This window comes from Sus scrofa, chromosome 6 (assembly GCF_054392235.1).
Source record: "Sus scrofa isolate SSC_HxYL_T2T_F1_AM1 chromosome 6, Sscrofa_HxYL_maternal_Yorkshire_Landrace_v2.0, whole genome shotgun sequence".
NCBI lineage: Eukaryota > Metazoa > Chordata > Mammalia > Artiodactyla > Suidae > Sus > Sus scrofa.
This window is the reverse complement of record NC_139388.1, coordinates 89364593-89389604: the sequence shown is the minus strand read 5'-3', so window position 1 is coordinate 89389604 and position 25012 is coordinate 89364593. Positions and strand designations below refer to the sequence as shown.

Genomic DNA, 25012 nt, shown 5'->3' with positions numbered 1-25012 from the left:
ATATTAAGTGGAAATGCAGGGTAGCGGAAATAACAAAAAGATCTTCCTTCAGTCATTGTCTCCTCTACTATCTGGTCATTTCTACAGAGGTTTTAAGGGAGGACAGAGAAACCACACAAATTATTAGTGTTTTTTCACTGCAAAGGGGTCCCTGAGATTTAAGGAAACAAAAACAAAACAAAAAACCAAAATAAGAGAGTCAAAACCAAGAGGGAGTCAAAATAAACAATCAAACAAACAAACAAAAAAAAAACCCAAAGAGGGAGTCAATCAGTAGCCTGAACATCCCAGACAGCACGGACATCTGCAGAGCTCACATCTCCCTGGGAAAAGCTCAAGGCAGTAAGTTACTTTCCACTTCACAACGTCTAGGACAGGAAACAAAGAATATGATGCAGTAGATTCTAAAGATGAAAATGAGAACTTCTAAAAGCAGAGATGGAGTCAAGAAGAACATGGTAAAAAGAATCTACTCTACTATTCTCTTGCTCAGACTCTCCTCAGGTCTTTCTGAATACATTTTCCTATTATTACATATAGTTGGAAATCCAGCTAAATTGGACAAGCTCTGTAGATCATCAGGAGTCCTCTGCCAACACGGATGCTCATTAAAGCAGAATGTAGTTTTAAGAGTGGTAGGGATTCTCTCTCTACTTCCCTAAATTGTTCTGCTAAACTGCCCAAGGCAAGAAAGAAGCAGAGTTCAAGGACTTTGAGACACAGAAGAGATCACAACCCATTAATATATTTTGTTGCAACTTCTATAGATCCCGCTATGACCTCATGTCCCACCACCTCTTGTTCTGACTCCATGGGCCTGAAACCTCAGCTGCCCATGCAGCAAGGACATTTAGTGTGTCCTCAAAGGGCCCTCACAAATCCCAACCTTGTTAGCAGGTTACTCACAGGTTTTCCTGTAACTTGCTGGAATCCTGCTTAGTTCCCAGTTGGCTCATCAAATTCTTTATCTGAGCAGCTGGGGAGAAGGGGAAAGAAGGTTTATTAAAAAGAAAAATACAGTCATCAGGAGCACCTACTTCTCAGATCACTGGACGTTCCACATCCTGAATAAGTACAAACAACTAATAGAAAGCATGCTATGATCAAGACCTTGACATATACATTCTTTTCGAAAACTACTTATGCGGTCTGTCTTTCTCCTACTAGAGTAACTATGCCACCAAGCAGAGGATGGTGGTTTTGTTCGTCACTTCATTTTGCTAGATCTCTATGGCACTGGTTAAAATGTCACTTTTATTAGAATGGCCTTGATACCAGGTATCAATTCACAACAATAAAAACTTAAATCCAGAGTTCCCGTCATGGCTCAGTGGTTAACGAATCCAACTAGGAACCACAAGGTTTCGGGTTCAATCCCTGGCCTCACTCCATGGGTTAAGGATCCAGCATTGCCGTGAGCTGTGGTGTAGGTCGCAGACGCGGCTCGGATCTGGCGTTGCTGTGGCTCTGGCGTAGGCCAGCGGCTATAGCTGCGATTGGATCCCTAGCCTGGGAACCTCCATATGCCATGGGTGTGGCCCTAGAAAAGACAAAGACAAAAAAAAAAAAAAAAAAAAAAAACCAAAAACCTTAAATACACTAGTACACAATAATTTTACATAGTAAATATTTCTGGAAAGACAATGTACATTTATTATTAATAATAAGTTACCACTAATTGAGCACTTCTTTGTGCCAAGTACTATCTTAGGAGCTTTGTACGTATTATCTTACTCGTTTTCATAGTGACAGTCTGAAATAGATGTATCTTCATTTTTCAGATTAGGAAACACATTCAGAGAAGTTAAGTATCTTCTATAAGGGTACACAGTAAGTAGCAGGGCAAAAAATTCCATCCTAGGTACTTCAGACTCCAATGCCTATGTTCTTTCAGCTATGCTGTCTGTAGTCAGTGGATCATTTTGTTCGGATTTCTCTACCTTTTCCTAGGTATTTTGCTAAGAGTAGAAATAATCATGTTTTAATGCTAATGTTTAGGCCCCTGGCCCTGGACTAGGAAAGCAGAGGTCCAGAGGAACTGATTTCCTATCCATAAGGAAAAACACTCTTGGAGTTCCCATTGTGGCTCAGCAGAAGCGAATCTGACTAGTATCCATGAGGACGCAGATCGGATCCCTGGCCTTGTTCAGTGGATTGAGGATCCGTTGTTGTCATGAGCTGTGGTACAGGTCGCAGACCCAGCTTGGATCTGGCATTGCTGTGGCTGTGGGCTATGCCACAGGCCAGCAGCTACAGCTCTGATTCAACCCCTACCCTGGGAATTTCCATATGCCACGGGTGTGGCCCTAAAAAGACCCAAAAAAAAAAAAAAAAAAAAAAAGGAAAAACATTCTTAACACCAGCCGGCCTGGGAATCTGAACACCCTTGTCCCTCAATGATTTCTGTGATAGGAATAGAGCCCTTGATTTCTTGTGCTCTGCTTTCTATTTTATTTTTTTGGTTGGAGGGGAGGATGAGGGAGATTCATTCATTCATTCATAGAGGTTGGAATTTTATTGTACGACTTTTTTGTTTGCTTGCATACTTGCATTTAAGAGCATTCACTGTCCTCTGCTGTAAGCAGCTGGAACTCAGAACACAATAATAGAGTACTCTTTGCCAAGGGAAACAATCATCTTCAAGTTTCACTGGAACTTCAAGAGAGAATAGAACACAATAGGTATATGGCTCCTCCAGTCAAAAGACAGTCTCCTTTGTGAGGGCCTTTCCTATCCTCTCAGGATTAATGTGAAGTTGCACTTGTGAAACACCAGATTGCTAAATGACTGGTTTAGTGTACATACTGGTCCTATGATATACACAAATTAACAATGTATATATTTAATTGTGTATATCACAGGAACAGTATATATATACAAGGCTTCCATACCCAATGAGAAAGAACCTTCATTTATTAGACTTCTGAATTTTAAAAACTGTTTCTCACAGTACAGTATTCCTTAGGTAACCAAATTTGGGTATCATAGTCATAAATTTATCCCTAATTTGGTCACCAAGAGTAGTAAAAAGGCAAGCTGAAGTTTATTAAGCACCAGTTACCTTAAAAAAACAGAGATATGTGGGAGTTCCCGTTTGTGGCGCAGCGGAAATAAATCTGACTAGTATCCATGAGGAAATGTTTTAATCCCTGGCCTTGATCAGTGGGTTGGGAATCCTGCATTGCCATGAGCTGCAGTGTAGGTCGCATATTCCATGTTGCTGTGGTGTGCTGTGGGCCAGCAGCTGTAGCTCCAATTTGACCCCTGGCCTGGAAACTTTCATATGCTGCAGGTGCAGCCGTAAAAACCAAAAATAACAAAAACAAAAAAACCCCTCCAAAAAACAAAAAACCCACAGATATGCTAATAGCCTCTAACTCTGCTAAGAAATAGGGATTGAGCAAAATCTTCTAGGTGATCGCTGGGTAACTACCCATAACCTAATCCTTAGCAGAGTGTACAAATTATTTCTCCTATAAAAATGAATAATCAGGAGTTCCCGTCATGGCGCAGTGGTTAACGAATCTGACTAGGAACCATGAGGTTGCAGGTTCGGTCCCTGCCCTTGCTCAGTGGGTTAACGATCCGGCGTTGCCGTGAGCTGTGGTATAGGTCGCAGACGCGGCTTGGATCCCGAGTTGCTGTGGCTCTGGCGTAGGCCAGTGGCTACAGCTCCGATTCGACCCCTAGCCTGGGAACCTCCATATGCCACGGGAGCGGCCCAAAGAAAGAGCAAAAAGACAAAAAATAAATAAATAAATAAAAGAATTACTTCTACCTTGATGTGAAAATAAATTAACAAAAAAAAATTAATAATCAGAAACCTCAATTAGAAGTTCCCATTGGGGCTCAGCAGAAACAATCTGACTAGCATCCATGACAATGCAGGTTTGATCCCAGGCCTCACTCAGTGAGTTGAGGATCGGTGTTGCCATGAGCTGTGGTGTAGGCTGCAGATGCGGCTCAGATCTGGTGTTACTGTGGCTGTGGTGTAGGCCGGTGGCTACAGCTCCTGATTCAACCCCTAGCCTGGGAGCCTCCATATGTCATGAGTGCGGCCCTAAAAAAAGAGAAAGAAAAAAAAAACCTCAATTAAACAGAGCTGGGAGAACAGAAGGGGGAGCTCTTACATCCTGACACAAGAGCAAAGCCCAACAGGAAGCCCTGTTAGTCACGGAAAAGCCTTGGACCCTTTGTTTACTATAGCCTGCCCAACTTCCTTTTCCCTCTACAAGAGTGTCCTCCTTCCCTAGCCATGAGGGGACTTGCGCTTGGCTTGCCATGACTACTGCCCCAAATGGCATTTCTCTGCTGATCCTGAATACACCTGTCTTTGCTGGAGAAATATCTGGCAGTTTTTTGTTTTAGGTCAACACTCCCCACCCCAAATCACTATGTCATCATGGGTATTATAAAGCAAGTTTTCGAAGTCGAGAATATATAAGTTTGTAACACTTCAAATTATGATTTTATCTTATTTTGAGACCATTTTTAAAGCAAAGATACAACTCCAATTTTATCACAGAAATAAAGGATTCACTTGATAGAAGATTTGTCTTTTGACAAACTTTCCAAAAATATAACTATTCTATTAAACAAGGGTTTTTAGCTTAATGGTTCCATAAGAAAATGTAAGCACTATAAAATACTGCATTCTGAAGTTTCTGCTGTGGTGCAGCTGGTTAAGGATCTGGCACTGTCACAGTTGTGGTGTATGTAGGTTGCAGATGCAGCTCAGATTCAATCTCTGGCCCAAGAATTTCCATATGCCATGGGTTTGGCCAAAGACAAAACAAAACAAAACAAAAACACCCTGCATTCTGCTACAAAAGCATTACATAAGATATAAATAACCATTTTTCATCACTAAGATACAGAGTGTCCTTCTTATCTAAGTCAAATGGGAATCGGAATGTCACTAAAGCCATCAGCTAGATGGTCAAAAAAAGAATTTAAGAAAAAGGACAGACATTAGTATTTACTGAGCATTCACCCTGTGTCAGACATAGAGCTAGGTACTTGATGTGGTATAGTAAAAAAAATATTTGGTTTTTGTCTCCAGTTCTTGGCACAAAACTCCTAAAATCTTGTAATTTCCTGAGTGATAGGAGTGTCTTTTGTTATTCATAAAGAGCTCCTTTTGAGCATACCAAGTTAACCTACTGAGGTGACTTAGGGTAGGGCCCCTGACAGCCTTAGGTTAAGTAGGGCTAGTCACCAGAAAGACTAAATGATTAGCAGATTGGAACTTTTAGCCTTACCCACCAACCGCTGGAAAGGGGAATGGTGTGGAGTTGGGGGCAGGGGGGGACACGCACAGATTAAACTCTACAAATTCTTGACCTAGATTTGATGAGCTTCTGGACTGGAGAACACATGGTGATATGGGGAGGGTATCAGTGCCCAGAGAGAGCTTGGAAGTTCTGAGCCTCTTCCTACGTACCTTCCCCCAGGTATCTCTTCCATCCAGCTATTCCTGAATTACATCCTTTTATAATCAACCAGTAATCTAGTAAATAAATGTTATCCTGAGTTATGTGAGCTGTGCTAGCAAACTAACTGAACCCAAAGAGGGAGTCATGGGAACTTCCAATATAGCCTACTAGTCAGAAGCACAGACCAACAACTTGGACTTAAAACTGGCAACCAAAGGCTCAGGCGGCGGGGGTGGGGTGGGGGGGTGGAGTCTTGTGGGACTAAGGCCTTAACTTGTGGAATCTGATCTAACTCCAGGTAAATAGTGTCAGAATCAAGTTAAACTACAGGATACCTAATTGATGCTCAGAGAATCTGAGAACGGCTTGGTGTGTGGTAAACTCAAACATCTGGTGTCAGAAGTACTGAGGATGAAAGAAACACAAGAGAAGTGTTTTTCCTTTACACTGTGTGTGTGTGTGTGTGTGTGTGTGTGTGTGTGTGTGTGTGTGTGTGTGTGCGTGCGTGTGTCTTTTTGCCTTTTCTAGGGCCGCTCCTGCAGCATATGGAGGTTCCCAGGCTAGGGGTCTAATCAGAGCTGTAGCTGCTGGCCTACACCACAGCCACAGCAATGCTGGATCTGAGCCACCTCTGCGACCTACACCACAGCTCACGGCAACGCGGGATCCTTAACCCACTGAGTAAGGCCAGGGATCGAACCCACAACCTCATGGTTCCTAGTCGGATTCGTTCACCACTGAGCCACGATGGGAACTCCTCCTTTACACTTGATAAGCATTATCTTACTAGAGTCCAGCAGCATTATTACAGATGGACATACTGAGTCTCATAAGCATTACAAAACTCATTCGTTCATTTATTCAGAGTACCTACTCTACATTGTTCTATGTTCTAGAAGATAACTGCTCTCAATAAGCTTATATTTTAAGGAAAAGAGATATCAGGTGGTGATAAGTGCTATGAAGAAAAATAAATTTGGGTAAGGGCTGGACAAACAAGGCAGGGAGAGGGTACTAGTTTACACAGTGTGGTCAGAGAAGACCTCTCTGATAAGGTGACATAGGGCAGAGACCTAAAGGAAGTGAAAGAGCAGCTACGGGAAATATCTGGGGGAGAAGCTTTCTAGCAGAGTATTAAGCACAAAGTCCCCAGGGCAAGAGCACTTGTGATGGAGGCACAGGAAGAGGCCAGGGTGGCTAGAGTGAGCAAGAGAGAGGTAAGATGGAGCGGGGAGCTAGATTCCATAGGGCCTTGCAAACTAGGTGAGCATGTCGAATTGGGGGGAGGGGCACGCCCATGCATGTGTAAGTTCCCAGTCCAGGGATCAAAGCTGCATCACAGCAGTGACCCAAGCTGCAACAGTGACAACGCCAGATCCTTAACCCACTAGAACTTCAAATTTTAGTGAAATTGGAAGCCACTGATGGTTTTGAGCAGTGTCATAATAACCAGAATTCAAACCCAGGGCTAATTCCAATAGCTATGTTCATTACGGCACATTATGTTCTCTCAAAAGGCTGGTGCCTAAAGGAAATAAACAGAATGTAGCGACATAGGGCAGCTTCCATTCCAATGTCTCACTTAGCCCCACCCTGCTTATCTGGTAGCTCCCTAACTTAACAGCTCTCTGCTCCAGATAGCTGATGCCCTTGCTCTGACCTGCTCCCTTCCCCAACTCCCTCCCACCTTTGAGAATGTTCCTGTGTATTCAACAGAGTCCAGCAGAGTGCTGAACACCCAGTGGGTACAAAGTAACTGCTGATTAATTGAGTTAGCCTTTGTTTTATGTCTTGACACTTTAAGGCAGAAGATATGAATGAATGTGAGTTAGGAATAAACTCTAAGCCAGACTCAACCACTAACTAGATGTGTGGCACCAAGCAAGTCATTTCATGTTGCTGGGTCTCTTTTCACCAATCGTATACGATATTAGGGTTTAACTAACATATATCTGCCACAGTACTTACTATTTGTGTGAGTGGGGCTTTTTTCCTTATTAAATTATTACAGTTATATAAGGGCTGAATATTCTCTAAGTACTCCCATCACTGCTTAATGCTAAAATTCAACGATAATGAAGAAGCTCTACTCCCAGAATGATGCTTGCAAATGGTGCTTTGGCAAGCCAGGGTTTGGCTTAGAGACTCCGCCTATGTACAAATGGGACTGGACTAACAACATGCCTCTGGATCACATTCTACTCATTTTTTTATTTGCATAACCACACATATGTACACACCCTTCCAGAAAATAATCACTTGAATAAAGTGCGACATAAAGGTAAATGTTACCAGTATCCTAGTTCAAGGAAACAGAGCTCATCCAACTGACTGTCTCTATACAGGGCACTCTTCTTATACTAGAGATATGTCAAAGTTTCAACTTATTAATTATTTCTCAAAACTTACATGGAGGGAGTTCCATTGTGGCACAACGGAAATGAATCCGACTAGTAACCATGAGGACACAGGTTCACTCAGTGGGCCAGAGATCTGGTGTTGCTGTGAGCTGTGGTGTAGGTCACATACATGGCTCAGATCCTGTTTTGTTGTGCTGTGGTGTAGGCCAGTGGCTACAGCTCCAGTTGGACTCCTAACCTGGGAACCTCCATATGCTGTGAGAGCTACCCAAAAAAGCAAAAAAAAAAAAACCCCAAAAAAACAAAAAAAAAAACCCACAAAACTTACATGGAGTTCCTTCTGTGGAGCAGCAGAAATAAACCCAACTAGTATCCATGAGGATGCAGGTTTGATCCCTGGCCTCACTCAGTGGGTTGGGGATCCGTCATTGCCGTGAGCTGTGGTGTAGGTCAAAGTCATGGCTCAGATCCCACATTGCTGTGGCTGTGGCGTAGGCCAGGAGCTGCAGCTCTGATTTGACCCTTAACCTGGGAACTTCCATATGCCATGACTACAGCCCTAAAAATGCAAGAAAAAAAAAAAAGAAAAGAAAATCCACAAAACTTATTAAATACCCTAAACAGTAATTGGGATTTTATAGACTATGGGGAAAAATCAATTAAAATCAGCTGTTCTTTATATATTTGCAGCTGAGAACTTTTTTTTTTTACCTAGACTTTTCTGACTTAAGGCCTTTATAGCTAAGCACCAGAATTAACCCAAGCCTCCATCAATTCTATCTAAATTCCTGAATATTGATATTTTCCTAAAAGTTTCCAACAAGACTCAGCTATCAGATGCCCCCAAACTCAAATTATAAGGATAGCAGTGTCTTCATTCACTGGAACCCAAAGACATAGAATTTTTTTGTATACTGCCCTCCATAATCAACAACACCAGGGCTTTATTCAAAAATCCTGTCTCAGTGACTGATCTGTTTTACAATTAAGAACTGTATCCCTTAAACCTAATGCACAAAAAGAAACAGAATGTTTGCATATACACTTATTTTCAGGTGAATGTACTTAAAATGTTGAAAAGTAAAGAGATACTTTTTGGAACAATTTTTATCAAAATGGATTGAATCTAAAAAAGGTTTTCTGGTCAGCTTGGTTAGAATCCTTTTCAAGCATTGTAGTAAGTAAGTTTTACTTTAGATTGATTTCTTAAAACATTTGTATGAAAATAATTGGTCCCTATCCTCTAGGAAATGCTATATAATCCTGGAAACCAGATGACTAGGCCAAATATAAAGAAAAGTCCTTCAGTTCTGTGTAAGCAATTTTGTTATTTTTAAAACTAGGTCTCAATTTCTCTTACCACTGACCTCTCATTTTTAAAAGCATGTCCTGACTAAAACTTTTAAAAGACTATGAAGCAAATCAATTTATTGCATATTACAGCTAACATCCACACTAAGAACTACTCTAAACGAAGTCTTTATGTGCTTTTTGCGGTTATCAGCTTTAAGCAGAATCTCAATCTCCATATGAACCTTAATCTAAATCAAAGTCTAGTGATATCAAAAGCAACTACCATACAGGTAAAAATGTATTGCTTTTGCACAGCTATAATGAAAACGATCTGACTTTTTAAAAGTAGCCACTCTTATCAGTGGGTTAAGGATATGGCATTGTCACTGCTGTGGCTCTGGTTATAGCTGTGGCACGGGTTCCACGTGGCCGCTAAAATGAAGCCACTCTATTGCAACAGTAAAGCTCTAAACTACACTGAATATGAATACTAAATATCAAAGGTATAATCTTATATTTACCATACCAGTGAAAGAACACATAGCAGTTAAGGGCATAGACTCTGAACTAAGACTGCCTTTGTGGTATTCCTGGTTCCACCATTTCCTAGCTTTGTGACCTGGAGCAAAGGGCTCATTCCTCCATGCCTCAGTTTCCTTGCCTAAAAAATGGGAAAAACAGAGTTCCCGTCGTGGCGCAGTGGTTAACGAATCCAACTAGGAACCACGAGGTTGTGGGTTCGATCCCTGGCCTTGCTCATTGGGTTAAGGATCTGGCGTTGCCGTGAGCTGTGGTGTAGGTCACAGAGGCGGCTCGGATCCAGCGTTGCTGTGGCTGTGGCCTAGGCCAGTGGCTACAGCTTCGATTAGACCCCTAGCCTGGGAACCTCCACATGCCACAAGAGTGGCCCAAGAAATGGCAAAAAGACAGAAAAAAAAAAAAAAAAAAAGGGGGAAAATCCTCATATGATTGTTGTAAGGATGACATAAGATAATATGAAGCTAAATGTAGAACAAAGCCTGGCACTTAAAAGAACACAATTAAGGATAGCTATTATTATCAAACTTGAGACCAAGAAAATGTACTTAGCAACGATAAAATCAATTAAGTACATATTGAATGCCAACTACGTATCTGCTGCTGTGCCAGGCACTGTAGCTAAAGAGAACTGTACAATGCACGGTCGGCATCCCCACAAAACTAATAGTGATCTTTCAGCTGGAATGACAAGGTCAAAAAGCATGAATTAATTAAAGACTACAGAATAAAATGCTAAATTATTAAAGGGAACTGCTTGCAAATTCAAAGTAAAAACAAAAAAAATAATGGTGAACATTTCTTAAACACCATGTTGAAGGCACTGTTTCTGAGCACTTTACATAAATTACCTCATTTAATTCTCGCAATTCTATGAAGCAGAGATTATTATTAACTCCATTTTAACAATAAGGAAATTGAAAAATAGAGAGGTCCAGCCATATGCCCACATAGCTATTAAGAAGCAGATCCAGGACTCAAACCCAGGCAGTCTGACTTCTGAGCCTGCTCACTTAACTACAAAACTATATTGGGGCAAGAGACTCCACCAATAATGTCACCATTTACTGAATGTCTACTAGGTGCCAGGCACCATACTAGGCACCTTCAGACATCCCATTTAACAATACCCTTCATTTCACAGATGGGGTAACAGACAAAACGGGCACTAGCCTGCCCAGAGATAACAGTACAACACAAAGGAGTAAGGACTCAGTCACTGATCTGCTGAGCCTAAAGCCCAGGCCCTTTCAGACTTCTGTCTCTTTCAAAAGCAAAGGAAGGCTTAGTTACAAGGGGCAGGATTTAAGCACAACTCATAGGATCTGCATAATTTAGGAAGGTAGTGAGGTAGGGAAAGACTATAGAAAGGAGGAACAGAATGAGCAAAATCACGGAACAAAAACCAGTTTAGGGATATTAAGGAAAAGAGCCTGCCTGTCTCAAAGGGTGAAGAGGAGTAGAAAATACAACCAATTTGGGTTAAGACGACAGAGAGAGTGAAAGCAAGGTAGAATGTTGAGAGCTGATGAAGTAGGCAACAGAGAGCCTCTGCTGGCTCTTGAGGAGGTGAGTGAAATACAATAAAAACAGAATTTTAGACATAGTGCTAATAGCATTATCAGGATGAACCAGAATAGGAACAGAGACTGAGCGTATGCTGCTGGATTAGAGGTGCTGAGATCATGAAGACTTGAAGAGGACGGCAATGAAATAAAGAGCAAAGGGGCCAAGGAGTTCTCGCTGTGGCACAGTGGGTTAAGAATCTGATTACAGCGGCTCAAGTGGCTGTGGGGGCGTAGGTTTGATTCCCAGCCTGGCACAGTGGGTTAAAGGATCCGGAGTAGGTTGCAGCTTCAGCTGAGATTCAATCCCTGGCCTGGGAACTTCCATATGCCGTGAGAGCAGCCATAAAAAAAAATTAATAATTTTTTTTCCTTTGGGCTGAACCCTTGGTATATGGAGGTTTCCAGGCTAGGGGTTGAATCGGAGCTGCAGCTGCCAGCCTACACCAGAGCTACAGCAACGCCAGATCTGAGCTGCATCTGCAAACTACACCACAGCTCATGGCAACACTGGATCCTTAACCCACTGAGCGAGGCCAGGGATCGAACCCTCAATCTCATGGTTCCTAGCCCAATTCGTTTCCACTGAGCCATGACAGGAACTCCAAAAATAAATAAATTTCTAAAAAGTAAGTTAAAAAAAGAGCAAGGGGCCACTATGAAAATAACTTTGAAAGAACCCACCCCCAAACACAGGATTTCACATTAATCAGTTTTAAAAGTTCAACTGTCTTTTATTTTTTAGTAAACAAAATTGTATCAAAAAATTAGCAACATTAAAGAACAGAAATGCTGTTCTTTAATCTTCTCAGAGATAACTTGGAGTCTGTTAGAATACTTCCTATATCTGCCTCAGCAATACTTGCCCAGACCCTTTGTTCCACAACAGGCAGAGTCAAGCAGGTTTCTTCTGTAGCCCCCACACACTGATAACAACCCTTTGTACCAGGCAGTCAACCTTAGCTGTACCTATAACAACCCACACAGTGGCCTGCTGTATTTCAGGCTGAACTGCTCAGCAATTTCAAACCTACATCTGTGGCTGAACAACTGAGAAAAAAGAACAGGGATACTTTTAAATTGTCGCTGGGCACAGGTCCTTGCAGGACTATACGGATGGGGGTATATGTCTGGGAGCTCACTTTCAGACTGTATACTTACAGTATGCTGGCCATGTTTGAGGGTTGGGCACAAGCCTGATAACTGGGTAGAAGCAATCCACCCTACCAATTTCAGACTCCCATTGCCTCACCAGACAATCCCAAGGGAAGAAAAATTTCAACTCACATTGCCTAGGGTAATAGGATATGGTACCCATGAGGCAAGAAGGGTTCCAAGACTATAGAGAAAATCTCATTCACTCAAATCTACTAAATACAATTTGGTAAGCATCAAGACCGTAAATGAGGAGTTCCTGTCGTGGCTCAGCAGTTAATGACTCTGACTAGGAACCATGAGGTTGCAGGTTTGATCCCTGGCCTTACTCAGTGGGTTGAGGATCTGGCGTTACTGTGGCTCAGGCGTAGGTTGAAAGCTACAGCTCTGATTAGACCCCTAGCCTGGGAACCTCCATATGCTGCGGGTGCGGCCCTAGAAAAGACAAAAAAAAAAAAAAAAGACCCTAAATTACATGATCCCTCGCTACCTCCCTGGCCTCTTTTCCTGCTACGTTTCAGTCTCTAACTGCAGTCCAGTCACACTAGCCTCCTCGCTATTCTCTGAACACAGCGAGATCTTTGCTCTTACCATTCCCTCTGCCAGGAATGGCCTCCCCCAGCTACTCATGTTGCCCCCTTACTCACTTCATTTGGGTGTCTACTCAAGCGACCTCCTCAGAAAGGCCTCCCTTGACCAGCTGATCTAAAATACAGAATAGCACACCCACCCTCTTTGTGTCTTCACTCTCTAGCCCCTCACCCTACTTTACTGTTTCTTCAAAGCACTTATGATTACTCACTATTATTTATACATGTGTATATATGCATATGGGTGTGCGTATATATACATAACACAAACATACACACATATACACACACTATCGGGGCAGGGATTTTGTCTGTCTTATTCACCACTCCATCCCCAGTGCACAGCAGACACTCAAAGAATATTTGTTGAACAGTGAATGAATGAATGAATCTATCATATGCTTAGGTCTGAGATAAGTACAAGAAATATAAAGACGAATGAGTCATGTCCCATTCTTCAAAGGAACTAACAATCTAGCAGAAGTATACACACCACAAGAAGAAAAAGTTCCACAGGCTCATGTATTCCCCAGAGTTTCCTATGAAGAGGAAAGAAAGAGAAAGAAAGAAAGACAGACAGACTGACGGACGGAAAGAGAAGGGAAGGGAGGAGGGAGGGAGGGAAGAAGGAAAAGAAAAAGTCACCTGTAACCTGTTGAAGCGTTAACTGCTACAAAACTGTAATATTAATTAAAAACTATAAAAAGGCTAAATGCTGGTCATAAGACACAGATCTGGTTTCAAATTTATGTTTTGCCATTTGCCAGCTGGGTAATTATTTAACTTTTCTCAGCTTGTTTCCTAACCCCTTAAAAAGAAGTAATATTGGTAATTGTTTCACGGGGTTGTTACAAAATTAGGTAAAATAATGCATGTAAAGCACTTTTTTTTTTTTCTTTTTATGGCCACACCTGCAGCATATGGAAGTTCCTGGGCCAGGGGTTGAACTAAGGCTGCAGCTGCAACCTATACCACAACCACGGCAACACTGGATCTGAGCTGCACGTAGGACCTAGACCACAGTTTGCAACAACACCAGATCGTTAGCCCACTGAGCCAGGCCAGGGATTGAACCTGAATCCTCACAGTGATGATATCAGGTCCTTAACCTGCTGAGCCACAGCAGAAACTCCTATAAAGCTTATATTACCTGGCATACAGTATGTACTCAAATGTCAGTTATTAATGTTATTAATAGTTGAATTCAATTATCCACTTGAGCCTGATGCCCACTTTTCTTGAGGCCCGCACCTGCAGCATATGGAAGATCCTGGGCTAAGGGCTGAACTGGAGCTACAGCTGCAGGCCTACACAACAGCCATAACACTACCAGATCCAAGCTACGTCTGTGACCTACACCAGAGTTCATGGCAACACCAGATCATTAACCCACTGAGCAAGGCCAGGGATCAAACGCACATCATCATGGATACTAGTTCGTTAACCACAGAGCCACAATGGGAACTCCCCTCATGCCTGCTTAATCAACAGATAAACTTTATCAATTCTATCACCAAAGATACCTCTCCTATCCTTTCCTTCCTTCTTTGCATTTTCAGTTCCTACCTGGTGTCCATGATTCCAGTCGCTCCCTTCCAACTCAATGTACATGTTTCTAAAGAATTAAATCCAAGCCCCCTTAGTTTAGCACTTACAGTCCTCCATGTTTGGGCCTCGACTTACCTTTCCAATCCTATTTTCCACTACTTTCTGGAATTCACCATTCTAGCCAAATTAAATCACTCTACTTTTCTATACACACCACACGCTTTCCCACTACTGCACCTTGTTCATTTTATTCTCTTCTTTAACTGCCAAAAGTTCAAATCCTTCCCACCATCTTTCCAAACCTAGCTCAAATGCCCAAACACCTCCCCCGGCCCCTCCCAAATGAAAAAGGTGTCTCTCTCCTGAATATCTATAATTTTATTACACTTCTTCTATAGTACTGATCTCTTTCAACTTTTTATTTTGGTTGTTATGTATGCCACGGATTCCCTGTTAAAAGAACCCATGCCAGTTCCTATACATACTACATGCCTGATACTCAAACAGAAGTAGAATGAACATTTCACAGATAGACATTAAAATGAGATTTGGCCTCAACAAGAAACTTTCAGCCCTGAACGAGAATTTTCTGATCTAATCTGGGCTACGGCTCCCTCACAAAAGGAAATTGGAACACAAAGTACTATACTTTCTAACCAGTGGTCATATTAATTTTTGTTTGAAATTTCTGCAGTTAATAGACCACATATTCTTCTTTCCACTTTCCAAGCATCCAGGCTCAAACGCTTTCCATCAGAAACTTTCCCTAGCTCAAAATTCTACATTATACATTTAAATTTAAAGCAAAGTGATAGATAGAACATAACTGTAATTCAGGGCCAGCTAGTTCTACTTATTAACAGAGGACAACCAAGCTCACAAAAACACAATAAAAAACAAGGATGATGATGATACCATTCTTTCCAAATAGTCGCTGCTGACCTCTTGTTTACAAGGTTCTGAGCTGATTTTCAGGCACAAGAAATAGCTTGTATTTGACTCATTCAACTGCAGTCTCATTCAGACCCTAATGTTGGATGGTGTGTAGTTTTAAGACAAGCAATGACATTCTGAAATCCACCACCAACTCTGCCATGTCTTACTTGCTAGCTGATGGAGACTAAGTCCCTTTGCCTGTCTCATGTTAGTTCAAAAGAGTAACTAAATGGGGAAGGAAAACAAAACCCTCATTGGCTTGAAATCCAAAAATATATGCATATCTTTTGCTACAAAGACAACGTAAGTTGAAATGTTTTCGGTGAAATCTCTTTATTAAAGCAGAATCTCACCCCTTAAAGTCATTGTGTCTGATTTCAAAATCCATTACAGAAAGAACTGGGTTAAAATCACCAAAACATATGCACTCTCCACTTCCCTTAATTGAAAGCTGCTGACGTCCAAGAAGCCAGAAGCTGAGCAGAAAGTAAAGTCTAAACCAGTAAACAACTCCAGACCCAGACCAAAGAGGAAAGAGAGGTGGGTGGAGGGAGGCAGATGACAGGAAAAACTCGGCTGACCACTGCACCACGTCGACTCACTTAGTACTCTGGAGAGGACACATATACACCCTCCCACCCCGGAGTTGTCAGGACTGTAGTCCTGGCCCCAACACCTTTAGGGCAAAACTCTTGAGAAGAAACTCGAGCTTCAGCTGGGGCTAGGGACTCTCAGGGAGCCTGGGCCTGGCAGACTCGAGGATGGCAGCCCGCCGCACCCAGAGCGGAGGGCCCGAGACGGCCTCGGCTGTGGCCTTGGCCGGGCTCCGCGTCCCGGTAGTCTCACCCAGGCCTGTCCCCAGGATGGTCCCCGCCCCCCAGCCCGGTACCCCGGCTCACTGGCTTGGCTGATCCGCTGGATGTTGCCACTGCACGTCTGGATGATGCTGTTGAAGTCCCGGAGCGGGGGCCCCGAGGCCCCCGGGTTCCGGTACATGTCTAGGGGACCGTAGGACATGACGAGGAGCCGAGACCGACTTGCCCTGCACCGCGCTCCTACCGGAAGCAGCCGCCAGACCCGACCCGCAGGCTGACAGGGAAACCGGGAAGAGAAAGGGCTGGGAAGGGGATGAAGCTGCGTGCGCACTAGCCCCGCCCCCTCGCGGCGCGCACGCGTCCGTCCCCGACCCGACCGGCCCCACAATGCGCAGGCGCTGTTGGAACTGGTGCCGAGATGGGTAGCTTGGAGACCTGACGCTCTGGGGCTTGGGGATGCAGGGCGGAGCGATGACATCATACCTTTGGGGCTCGGATTGGAGGATCTGGGGTGGCGGTGTTGTTTATCGCCAGGGCACGGTGACAAGAAGGCAAGAATTTTTCGATTAGCATAAAATTGTACCAGATGATCTCAGCCCTAACGTCCTATTCTGTTCTATTCTGAGACTTCAGGCCCAAATATGGGAGAATTTGATAACCTTGAAGCTCAGATGCGTAACCAAACTCCTGAAATCCCTCACTCTGCTTCCAGCCTCAAAGGCTTTGGTAGGATTTGTGGAGAACTTTTATGGTTTACAAATCGCTCTCATTCTACCACCCCTCTTGTAGTCTCGTAGTCTAAACAATAAAACGATAATAATAATGGTAAGATTTATTGAGCACATATTATGTGTGACCCCTCACTGCAATTCAGTTGTTCTCTCTCTCTTTTTTTTTTTTTTTTTTTTTGCCTTTTTTGCATTTTGAGTGAATGACCTCAATGTTCCCATAAAAGACTGCATTTTGTAAGCGTATGATAAATGGAAATACAGGGGTAGGATTTTGCTTTGGGAGGAGATCAAGATAGACGTGAAGGCGAACTGGCAGTGTTTGTTTCCTGTGTTCTCCACCGCACCTCACACCAAGTCTGCTTTACTATCTCTGGGAAATAGCCAAGGCAGGAAGCTGCTTGCCTGAGTTGGGGGGGACACCCCAAATGGGTGAATGAGCCTGCATTCAGCCTTAGAACTTTTGTAAGCAAGGCTATCTCTATTTTCTGTTAGAGCATTTGTAACAGAGGTTTTTTGTTTTGTTTTGTTTTGTTTTTTTCTTTTTAGAAAAGGACAGATGACATTTGACATTTAGGGGCTCTCATTCTGGTTATTAAAACCCTACCATTTCTTAGAATCCATAGTTTTATGTCATATAGCAAATCATGTAAATTTTACTTTTTTACCTATAAAATCTTCTTGAGAATGTTTTCATTAACATTTGACTCTATTTAAAGTGAAGTTTGGAGTTTCCGTGTGGCTCAGTGGTTAACGAATCCGACTAGGAACCATGAGGTTGCAGGTTCGATCCCTGGCCCCACTCAGTGGGTTAAGGATCTGGTGCTGCCGTGAGCTGTGGCGTAGGTCACAGGGTCTGCTCAGATCCTGCGTTGCTGTGGCTATGGCCGGCAGCTACAGCTCCAATTAGACCCCTAGGCTGGAAACCTCCAAATGCCACTGGTGTGGCCTTAGAAATGACCAAAAAAAAAAAAAAAGATTTAAAAAAAGTGAAGTTCAGTAAATGTATTTTTCTCCGAGGATTGAAGACATGGTGGTGGTTGTTATTGTTGGTTTCTTTCTCCATCTCAAATAAAAGTGGTTTTCCATCTGTGTCTTGGCTATCTTGTGCTATCTCTCATAGCAATACGTTTGTGCCTTGCGTATAAATACTGGCTGTCAAATGAACATTTTTTGCATTTACATGCCAGTGATCAAAAATAACTTAAATGCCCACTCAGGCAACTGAACATATTTTACAAAGCCATTGGTAATCCTCAAGATAAAGCGCATCTGATAAAGACCACCTATGGTCTAACTAAGTCAGGTTTATTAACTTAATGCTGCAACAGAGGTTACACACCAGAGGAATCACATGGCATCTCACCAAGCACAGAAAGAGAGAGAATTATTCTAGGATTTGGAAAGAGGGAGTGTAGGTAAAATTTAAAAGAAGCAGTGTATTCAGTAGTTTCAGAGCACACTAGGCTATGTGTAAAGGGATTATCATCAGGCCTGAGCTAACAAGTGAACTCAGGATCCTGTTTCCTTGGAAACTACAACGTGAGGATAAATGTGGAATGCTGTATCTGGAAACCCCTTATCTGAAGCTCTGCACCTGGGTTGGAAATTGAGGCTGTTTCTCCATGTCAAAGTAACTCAGATCCTCCAGGCAAGAGTGGAATATTCCGTTCTCACTGATATTTCAAATAGCAAATATTCTGAAAAAAGCTGTGCTTTTAGAAAATGAGGTCTCTCGCATTATGTCTTTTTGCTAATTGACAAAAACAGTTTTCATGGCTCGAACCCATCAAGGTGAGATTAGCTCCTTGGTAACAGATAAGGAAACTGTGTTCTCTAGAGGTTCTGGGTACTTGCCTGGTGTCATGCAGCTGTTAAATTGCAGAACCAAAGAGAAAGACAAATACCATATATATCACTTATATGTAGAATCTAATATACAGCACAAATGAACCTTTCCACAAAAAAGAGACTCATGGCCTTGGAGAACAGACTTGTGGTTGCCAAGGCGGAGGGAGAGGAGGAGGAAGTGGGTTGGAATGGGAGCCTGGGGTTAATAGATGAGAACTATAGCATGTGGAGTGGATAAACAATGAGATCCTGCTGTATAGCACAGGGAACTATATCCAGTCACTTGCGATGGAACATGATGGAGGATAATGTGAGAAAAAGAATATATATACACATATACTTATATATACAAATAACTGGAACACTTTTGCTGTACAGTAGAAATCGACAGAACACTGTAAATCAACTATAATTTAAAAAATAAAAATCATAAATTAAAAAAATAAATTGCAGAAGTTCCCATCGTGGCGCAGTAGTTAACGAATCCGACTAGGAACCATGAGGTTGCGGGTTCCATCCCTGCCCTTGCTCAGTGGGTTATGGATCCGGGGTTGCCGTGAGCTGTGGTGTAGGTCGCAGACGCGGCTCAGATCCCGCATTGCTGTGGCCCTGGTGTAGGCCTGCGGCTACAGCTCCAATTCGACCCTTAGCCTGGGAACCTCCATATGCCTCGGGAGCGGCCCAAGAAACGGCAAAAAAAAAAAAAAAAAAAAAAAAAGACAAATAAATAAATAAATAAATAAATTGCAGTACCATGATTCATACATATTCTATGAGCCAGCAATTCTTCTCCTAACCATACACTCAACAGATGTGCGCCCATATGTGTTCCAAAAACCAAGCAAAGTTCACAATAGCATTTTTTAGGACTAATCAGCATTTTTTCTGTATTAATTGCATTATAATTGACATACAATAATGCACAGATATTAAGTGTTCATTTCAATGAATTTCTTTCTTTTTTTTTTTTTTTTTTTTGTCTTTTTGCCTTTTCTAGGGCCACCCGAGGCATATGGAGGTTCCCAGGCCAGGGGTCGAATCAGAGCTGTAGCTGCCAAGCCTACGCCAGAGCCACAGCAACACGGGACCTGAGCCACGTCTGTGACCTACATCACAGCTCAGGGCAACGCCAGATCCTTAACCCACTGAGCGAGGCCAGGGATCCAACCTGCAACCTCATGGTTCCTAGTTGGACTTGTTAATGGCTGAGCCACGACAGGAACTCCATTTCAATTAATTTTGACATTTCCATGTACCCATGTAACCAACACCCAGAGATACAGAACATTTTCATCATCACCCTAAAAACTTTCCTCAAATTGTGCTCCTTTCTAATCAATTCCCCTCATCCCCAGAAATCACTTTTGGATTTTTATCATTATAGATTAGTTTCGCCTCTTCTCGGATTTCATCGAGGTGGGATCATACTTTGTGTTCTTTAGTTTTTGGCTTGTTTCAGTTAAGTTTTTTGAGATTTATCCATAATATTGCATATGTTAGTGGTTTGTTTTTTTACTGCTGAATAGTATTTTATCATATGATTTTACTACAGTTTGATTATCCATTCTCTTATTGATGGGCACTTGAATTTTTTCCAATTTGAGGCTATTATGAAGAAGGCCAGAGCAGCATTTATTTTTACAAATTCCAACCGGAAACAACCCAAATGTCCATCAACAGTAGGATGAATAAGAAGTTCCTGTCATGGCACAGTGGAAATGAATCCAACTAGGAACCATGAAGATTTGGGTTCAATCCCTGGCCTTGCTCAGTGGGTTAAGGATCTGGCGTTGCGGTGAGCTGTGGCATAGGTTGCAGATGCGGCTTGGATCCTGAGTTGCTGTGGCTGTGGTGTAGGCCAGCAGCTGTAGCTCTGATTTAACCCCTAGCCTGGGAACTTCCATATGCTGCAGGTATGGCCCTGAGAAACAATAAGTAAATAAATAAATTCTAGTACCACGGAGCATGAACATAAATGGCCTACTGCTACACAAATAATGCGGGTGGTCTTGTCCAGACACAACATCCAGCAAAAGAAGCCAGACAAAAATGAGTATATCCTGTATTAGCTCCTATTTATGAGATTCAAAACCAGTGAAATTAATCAATATTATTAAAAGTCAGAATAGTACGCAGTTAGTTTTGAGAAAGAGAGGGAGTAACTAGGACTGGGCACATGAGGTGGGCTAGGGTGCTGGTAACAGATTTTGTTGGTCTGGTGGTGATTATAAAGGTGTATTTACTTTGTAAAAATTCATCAAGTCATCTCTCTGTGTGTCCTCATCTGTATATATGCTAAACTTCAGTAAATAGGTGTCCTATTTTTTTTCCTTTTTTGCTTTTTAGGGTCGCACCCGTGGCATATGGAGGTTTCCAGGCTAGGGGTCCAATCAGAGCTACGGCTGCTGGCCTACACCACAGCCACAGCAGTGCAGGATCTGAGCTGCATCTGCAACATACACCTCAGCTCACGGCAACGCCAGATCCTTAACCCACCGAGCGAAGCCAGGGATCAAACCTGCAACCTCATGGTTCCTAGTCAGATTCATTTCCGCTGTGCCACGACAGAAACTCCAAGTCTCCTATTTTAACAGTATCAGAAATTCCCGGGTGGCACAGCAGATTAAGGGTCTGGCATTGCAGTAGCTGAGGTGCAGGTTTGATCCCTGGCCAGGGAACTTCCACAAGTTGTGGTTGTGGCCAAAAAAAAAGTTAAGTATCATTATCACCAATATGACAAGCTTTCTGGGAAATATAGGGAAGGGTCAATGGAGACATTCAAAGAAGTTTGCCAAGAAGACTGCATTAAAATTAATACTCATTATACATTGCTAGAGGGAATGCAAAATTGTACAGCCACTTTGGAAAACAGTTTGTCAGTTTCTTAGAAAATTAAACGTAAATTTATCATGCTATCCAGCAATCCTATTCCTAGGTATTTACCCAAGAGAAATGAAAACACATGTTCATATAAAGACCTATATGCAAATATGTAAGTCAGCTTTATTTGTGATAAACCAAAACTAGAAATAACTCAAATATCCATCAGCTGCTGGATAGATAAATTGTAGTACAGCTATACAATGGAAAACTATTCAGCTATAAAAAGGAACAAACTACTATTCCATGTTTCATGGAATAAATTACTGACATGCAACAACATGGGTAAATCTCAAAAGCATATGCTAAATGAAAGAAGTCAGACCCAAAAGGCTACATACTGGGGTTTTTTTGTTCGTTTGTTTGTTTTGTCTTTTTAGGGCCGTACCCACAGCACACGCAAGTTCCCAGGCTAGGGATCAAATTGGAGCTCTAGCCGCTGGCCTAAACCACAGCCACAGCAATGACTGATCTGAGCCACTTCTGCGACCTACACCACAGCTCAGGGTAACACAGGATCCTTAACCTACAGATACTAGTCAGATTTGTTTCTGATGAGCCACAGCAGGAACTCCTAAAGGCTACATACTGTTGGTCCCATTTATATGATATTCTGGAGGAGGCAAAGCTACAGGGATAGAAATCAGATTAATGGTTGCCAGGGGCTGAAGTTGGGGAAGGACATTGACTGCCAAGGAGCATAAGGGAAGATTTTGGGATGATGGAAATATTCCATATCCTTTGTCTTTCTTTTCTTTCTTTTTTTTTTCTCCCTTACTGCAGCATGCAGTGGCTTGATGTAGGATCTCAGTTTCCAGACCAGTGACTGAACTTGAGTCACAGTGGTTAAAGTGCAGAGTCCTAACCACTAGATCACCAGGGAACTCCTTACGTTCCATGTAATTGTGGTGATTACACAACTGCCTACATCCATCAAAATCCTTTGATCTATACATTAAGAAGGACAAATTTTACTAAATGGAAAATATGTCTTACTAAACTTTTTTTTTAAAAAATGGTACTATAAGGATGTGTGCCATAAAGTGGCATGCCCGAGGTGGGCAATGTGGAGTTGACAAAAAGGTGTAAAAGTTGTAGGTTGCATGAATGTTCTGGTGGCCTAAGAGTGATCTGAGGATAAAGTTAACTTTGGAAGCAAAAAAAAAACAAATGAACATGTGTATTCATTCTGGTTTTTCACTATTATTTTCCATCTTAGGAAACAGAAATTGTAGATTCTATGAAGTCATGAATAATAATAGCTTACAAAATTGAGTGCATACTCTGTAATCTAGAGACTTCTGCATACTTTATTTAATCCTCACAAGAGCCCTAAGGTAAGTAAATAGAACCCAAATAGAACAGGCAGTATGACTTCAGGGTTAACCACAGCATGACACAATCTCCCTTTTCAAGTAGAGTTGATAATCTGTTTCAACGACAGCCTGGCAAGTACTGGCAAGCAAAGTAGTTACTGATTCCAGTGATAACTAAGAAATATGAACTCCTTTCCTCCAAATGGCAACTTTCATTCCTGCCTTCACAATCCAGAAATTCACATAGTTTTTCCTCAATCATTTGTTTGTTTGGCTGCACCCTCAGCGTGAAGAATTTTCTGGGGCCAGGAATGGAACCCATGCCACCGTAGCAACCCAGTAGTGACATCACCAGATCCTTAACTCACTAGGCCACCAGGGAACTCTGTTGTTCTTCAGTCTTATAGGTCAAAAGTCAGTGTGGTTGCCAGCCTCCAAAATGGACCCCAATGATTCTGCCTCCTGATATGAATGCACCTTGGTAGTCCCATTCCACATTAAATTGTTTTGGTAATTTATCTCTGTAACCAATAGGGTATTGCAGAAATGATGCAGTGTGATGTCCAAAGGTAGGGCATGAAAGACATTGCAGCTTCTGCCTTGCTCTATTGATTTTGGGTTTGGTTCCAAAATCCATTCCCTATGGAGCAGATTATGTTTTTAAAAATAGGTGGAGTTCTCCTGTGGCATAGTGGGTTAAGGATCTGGCATTGTCACTGCAGTGGCTGGGGACACTGATGTGGCTCCAGTTCGATCAAGAGGCTAGCATTCTAGTGAGAGCTCTCTTCCAGATTAAGAGCCAGCAACTTCTGGCTGTGTTCTCATATGGTAGAAGGAGCAAGGGGTTTCTTTGGAGCCTCTTTTATGAGGACGCTAGGCCCAGCACCTTCTAACATTATCATCTCTGGGGTTAGGATCTCAACATATGAATTGGGCAAGACACAAACACTGAAATCATAGCACTTATAAAACTATCATTATTTAGGAGTTCCCGTCGTGGCTCAGTGGTTAACGAATCCAACTAGGAACCATGAAGTTGCGGGTTCGATCTCTGGCCTTGCTCAGTGGGTTAAGGCTCCGGCATTGCCATGGGCTGTGGTGTAGGTCCCAGACACAGCTCAGATCCCACGTTGCTGTGGCTCTGAAGTAGGCTGGGCGGCTACTGCTCCAATTCGACGCCAACCTGGGAACCTTCATATGCCGAGGGAGTGGCCTAAGAAATGGCAAAAAAAAAACAAACAAAACAAAACAAAACAAAAAACCTATCATTATTTAGAGAAAATAAGTTGTCAGTGAGCCTATAGAACAGACTAGGGTGTGACAGTGATAATGTCTGAAATGCTCCTGTTACTTGGAAACTTACTGACAGAGTCTCTCGTGGTGCAGCAGGTTAAAGATTGGCATTGTCCCCATGGCAGCTTGGGTCACTGCTGTGGCATGAATTCAATACATGGCCTGGGAACTTCCACATGCCATGGGCACCGCCAAAAGAAAAAACAGTAAATCATACTAACACCAAGGTTTCAAACCAATACATCCCTCTCCTTGAGATGGCTTCTCAAAAAACTTTCACTTAGAACTTAGGAAGATTCATCATGAATTACATTTCAAAAAATGGTAAATATAAAATCAATGGTGGACCGCACCTGGCATATGGAGGGAGATTCCCAGGCTAGGGATCCAATCAGAGCTACAGCTTCCAGCCTATGCCACAGCCACAGCAATGCCAGATCTGAGCTGTGTCTGTGACCTACACCACAGCTCACGACGATGCCGGATCCTTGACCCACTGAGCGAGGCCAGGGATCGAACCCACGTCCTCATGGATACTAGTCAAGTTGGTTACCATTGAGCCACAGTGGGAACTCGTTAGAGTTGGCTTTTAATTTTTTCAAGTCTACAAGCAAGAGAACCTGACTCTTTTCTAGGCTGAAAAGGATTATGGGATATGTCGTATTGGTGAACCAGCAAGAAAAAGTGGGAAAAAAAGCCCAACAATTATA

The 25012-nt window shown here is 42.5% G+C and overlaps 1 protein-coding gene across 1 annotated transcript in view; it reads right to left on the bottom strand.

The window, feature by feature from the left end:
* STX12 (syntaxin 12) overlaps window positions 1-16566 on the bottom strand; it is a 41458-nt gene extending 24892 nt beyond the window's left edge. Inside the window, 2 exon segments of the mRNA NM_001243442.1 lie at window positions 907-976; window positions 16319-16566. Coding sequence (NP_001230371.1) covers window positions 907-976; window positions 16319-16436 — 188 coding nt within the window. The 5' untranslated portion in view covers window positions 16437-16566.
* Between the last annotated feature and the right edge of the window lie 8446 nt (window positions 16567-25012).